This window comes from Abramis brama (assembly GCF_963993115.1).
Source record: "Abramis brama genome assembly, chromosome: 12".
Lineage (NCBI taxonomy): Eukaryota > Metazoa > Chordata > Actinopteri > Cypriniformes > Leuciscidae > Abramis > Abramis brama.
Window position 1 is genome coordinate 11,412,168 of NC_139974.1, and position 5,188 is coordinate 11,417,355.

General features: G+C 35.0%; 1 protein-coding gene across 1 annotated transcript; it reads right to left on the reverse strand.

Annotated features, from left to right (window-relative positions):
- Positions 1-634: 634 nt before the first annotated feature.
- On the reverse strand, positions 635-2,444 carry mrps21 (mitochondrial ribosomal protein S21). The gene is made up of 2 exons (XM_084131957.1): positions 2,308-2,444; positions 635-949 (listed from the first exon to the last, which is right to left on the reverse strand). Exons 1-2 carry the CDS (start codon positions 2,388-2,390, stop codon positions 769-771), a joined length of 264 nt encoding a protein of 87 aa, XP_083988083.1. The 5' UTR covers positions 2,391-2,444; the 3' UTR covers positions 635-768.
- Between the last annotated feature and the right edge of the window lie 2,744 nt (positions 2,445-5,188).

Here is a 5,188-nt window from a genome sequence, read left to right on the forward strand (position 1 = left end):
TAAAGCCACCAGGTTCGGAAACACTGTGATGTTTTAACTATTCATATTTGAAATGACTTCCAGTCAAAGCAGGTCTGCATTCACCGGAGCCATATTTAACGGATGTTTGCTCAAGGGCTTGTCATTCATGTGTCACATAGTATTTTTTTTGACAAAGTCTGGTTTAGCCTCTTTTTTTAAAGCCCCTGGTTATTCCACTTTACCAGACAATAGAGTTTAGCAATACTTCCCCAATAATTAACCTGTCATTTAAAAATGTAGACAGACTACATAAACAAAATGTATAGGTAGACTTAAAAGAATCACTGATAGGTCTCAGGTTTTACCAGACCTTTTGCATTTTCAAAGTGTTAGCATGGAGAAAAGATAAGATTAATGAGTGACTACGCTGTTCCCACTTCATTTACCATTTGTTTGAATTGGTTTACTACTTTAAACATTGCACAATGTGCACATTTTAATTGCTAGCATTGAAAATAAACTTTTTTACATTCAATAAAACACAACTCAATGCATTTATTGTTAATGATGTTTAATAAAAATAACAAGTTCCTATTAACAAAAACATACAATGGTTTATAGCCTACAATATCACAACATTATTACTTATTATGGAAATAAGGTGATGAGAGAACACAGTCCTGCAATGACCTTTTGATGGTCTACGTGTTAAAATGTTCCCGTGGATCTTCATCTTTGTAAAACACCAAAGGTGCTTCTGAGGCAGAACACAATGGTCAACATGAACAGTCAGTTTATGTCCTCTTCTTAACATCCAAGCCATGGATCTTGTCTTTGTGACCTTGCTACGAAAGATATCTTGCGGGCCATCTCAGCGTTGTAGATTCTCTTACAGTTGTCGTAGCTCTTTCTCTGTCGCTCACGACAGGGTTTCTCATAGTATCTTCTCCGTTTCACAGATTCAATTATTCCGTCTGAGGACAGCACTCTGCAGAGAAAAAGAGCACGTAACATTAAATAGCCTAATGAATTATTTGGTTAAATGGCTGAAAACAAGGCAAACTTTCAAATCAAATCCAAGCTTAAGCGTTGCGAAAGTAAGATTATAAAACCGATCCAAGGTAAGAATTTTGATATATAATCAGTGATTTGATCATATGTTCGTGCCCAGATTGCATGACTACAACTCAACTGCACCCCCTAAAGAAACTCTGATGTATCTAACTTACAATTTTTCATTGACTTTATTTCATTTAATCTACTGACAATTTATATCCTTTTGTTTCACCTCATTTGTGCATTACAGATATTTTTATTTTATATTATATACCATTTTATATATTTGACATTGCATACTTTCTCATCAGAGCACATGCTACTCTGCAAACACTCTGGCAATACAAATGCAGTTTTGTCATGCTAATAAAGCACACCAAAATTGAAATTGAGATAATTGAAGACATTATTCCAAATGATTTTTTAAAAGCTAATTACAAGGTCAGGCAACCAGGGTTTTTGTTGTTAACTGAAACTATTAAAAACAATTTTGTTAATTGTTTTTAATTGTTAATTTTGTTAATCTAAAAAGCAGAAAAAATAAACCAAATATTATATATATATATATATATATATATATATATATATATATATATATATATATATATATATATATATATTAGAAATCTCACTTTGGCATAACTGAAATAAGTTTAAGTTAAAGCGTGGATATTACTAACTGGAAATAATAAAAAAAATAGATTTGAACGAACTAAAAATGAAATAAAAATACCTAAATACAAATAGTAATAGTAATACTCAAAAAATATATAAAAAACACATAAAATTACTAAAAATTAAACTGAAATTAAAATATAAACAAAAAAATATATAAAATAAAAGCTAAATTAAAATATTAATACAAACTTTAATAGCATATTGAAAATACTAAAATAAGACCAAAGGCAACAAGGTTTAGAAATACAGCGTATAGAATTTTAAATAAACTAATTCACGATAAACACTCTAACTAACGACATGTCAATCATTATTTAACATACTAATGTTCTCTAATCATGTTATTATGCGTTACCAGGAAAATCTAATAAATCTATTTTTTATATATTGGTTCGTTCACAGTCTTGAGTGAGGGCTCTCTGCAAGTTTCAGCAGTGCATTCATAGTTGCAACAACTAAATGACCTACTGAGATCAGATCAGTAGCGGGAGGTTTACATCACTTGACATGTGTCGTGTTATCATGATAGGGTTACATTACATCAGTTAATAGATTTATAACGAAATTTATTAAATATATAGATCTCAAAATCACTTGACATCAGATAAATACCTGCTCAGAGCGCCATATGCAGCATCGACATTGCCGTTCTGGACCATGACAGTCCGAGCGACGAAGCGAAGGTGGTTCGCCATGTTTCCTCCGTGTTACCGTCAATTGTGTTCGTGTGGAAATGCGATCGTTTGAACAGAAAGTTCCTGGACGTGATCGCGCGAACTCTAGGTGGCGCCAAATGGATTTTAAAAAATCAACAGTTGCGATTCATGAACAAGATGTAGGCCTACTGTGTGTTTCAACGGCTCAGTCACACGAAAGAGAAATTAATTCAGGTAAATGTATTAATTTGATACACTTTTACAACTTCATTGATTATAGCTTAATTTACAAAACAGGACGGAACCTAACAGGATGAAAATAAAGAGCTAAAGTTAACAATTCTTCAGTGGGGGGACAAACTTGATGACATCAATTACATGAGGGACAAACTTGATGTTAATTTTGATATTTTTAAGCATCTTTTTTAAGTTTTATAACACTATGTAAAATTTCACCTGGAGGATGACTAACAGGATGAACATTTAAAATTAAGGACACAGCAAAAACCTATTAAATGACTACCTTTTACAACAATATTCTCAGGGATGCATTTTTGTTGATTAGAGGAAAAATTGAGATACACCTGGAGTATTAATAATAATTAAATGCTGTTATTTTTCCTTCATTTTAGAAGTTATATAGTACCGTTAAAGACATACCATGCAGAATTGTAACTAAGCCTCCTCCACCATATTCATTAGGCCCATTGAGCTCCTATTATGCTTTGTGAAACGAAAGGCTCTTCACATGGCATATGGACTTACTTAGGTCATCAGTGAGTGTTATCACAAACTGCTCACTTAGTCTCCCAATTATTGACTTTTTATGTAGAAAAATTCCCCCTCCTTTCACAGTCTTTCTCTTTCATACATGAATTCCTCACCGTCTCCCGAATAATGGGGTCAGTAGTAGGTGAGTGTGGAATCGGGATTGTTTTCTCATTCAAATTCAAGTAGCTTTATTGACTCGACCACTTCAAAGAAAGACTTGCTGATGCGCTTTTAGGGGAAGCATTCAAAGTGAGAGCAAGAAAACAGCTTGAACTTTTGCCACTGTCTCCATTCTGCCTGAAAATATACAGTTTCTTTCTTTCTTTCACTCTCACTCGTTTCCCCCCTCCGCTTTTCCTCTGTTCCATTTCCAGGGAAATCATTTCTTATCCAGACTTGTTGAAATGTTCTTGGTGGGGGGGGGATCAGGGGGTAAAAGGGAGAGAAAAGAGACGGGTGGGGAGAAACTAAGGAATCGACTGGTAATTACCTCCGAGCATTTGGAGAAGAGGAGGTGGTTTCAGTTTACATGGCCTCATTTTCTCTCTCCTCCCTGGCTCCCTTTTGGCCACTCAAACACTCCATTTGCTTCTCGTCTCTCCTCGCTGCTTCTTTCACGGCATTTGTATGAGGAATGTGGAGACGCGCACAAAAGGAACAAAACGAAATGAAGTGAAGCAGATTAGAGCAAAGCGAGAGAAAGAGAGAGTGAATGGAACTGATTAAAGAAAACTAATGATGATACTTCATCATTTATTAAGGTCATACTGAGCCGTTGGCAAAATTCATGTGGATATTGATAAAATAATAATAAAGTTCTGACTGAAATAATCAGAAATCAGGGTCTGTAACATGACCTTGTAGAATGATTAAAAAACAATTTTGTCTTCAGTTAGCATAAATCATTTTAAGATGATGCTTTTTACTTCCAGATTACTAGATATAGGCCTGGTTTCACAGACAGGGTTTAGATTAAGCTAGGATTAGGTCTGGTTAAATTAGGCTATTTAAGTAGCTTTTATACACGTGCCTTAGAAAAAAACATTACTGTGTGCATCTTGAGACAAAATAATGGCACTGACGTATTTTAAGATATGTCAGCTCAGGTTGCTTTGAGTTAAAACAGTTAAAACATGCATTTTAGTCTGGGACTAGGCTTTAAAGCCTTGTCTGTGATATAACATTCATTAATTTTAGTGCATGTCTGTCACAGAATCGCATGCTTTCTTATAGGCTACAAATTCGCCTCATAGGGCAAATTTAATGTAATCAAACAGAAAGGATACTTTATAATTTACTAATTTATTTGAATGAATATTGTTATAGTCTCAACAAGTAGTGGGTTATTGAAATTTATTTGGGAATACAAAGTCCCTCAAATCTTTAAAGGAAGTCTAAATGCAAATTCAAAGCCAGAGTCTTGTTAGGCCACAGACACAGAGGAGTCTACAGAAGCGCTCAGCAAGAGACAGAACAGAAGAGAGCCCAGATTTGAAGCTGTGATATGATTGACTGACAATGGCTGACTGTTGTGGTTTGAATACTAACAAAGCTCAGCATGAGATGTCTTTGTTGGCATGTTTATATGAGGGAAAGGGATCTGAATATGGGGGTTTCCATGTATTTTACACCATTTCAATTCCTTGTTTGACAAAAACTCCTAAACATAATGGAATGCCTTCTAATTCAGTAGGTGAGAACTAAATGTTACTAAAGTTCAATTAAATATAAAATATTATTTAAAACAAGTTACTGCAGAACTCGAAATTTAGAGGAGATGTGAATGATCCATGACATAGAAAGGAAGAGTCTGGTCTTGTAAGCATGCTGCAAGTTGCTTTGGATAAAAGCGCCTGCTAATGACAAATAACACGTATTAGGATGTAATTGAAGGAATTAGCAGTATGACCCGATCGCTCAAGTGAAATGGTGGGGCAAATAGGGGTCTAGTTGGATCTTTACTGGAAGCACGCTGTGCGCGAGCAGCGGCCGCCCAATGAAACGCCGCTACAGGCGCAAACGCTCCGGATTGGTCGAGAACTCAGCGCACATTTACAGGCTGATCC

Coding starts and splice junctions, on each gene's coding strand:
- mrps21 (XM_084131957.1), bottom strand. CDS start 2,390: ATGGCGAACCACCTTCGCTTCGTCGCTCGGACTGTCATGGTCCAGAAC. Junction 950..2,307: donor GCATATGGCGCTCTGAGCAG/GTATTTATCTGA, acceptor TTTTCTCTGCAG/AGTGCTGTCCTCAGACGGAA.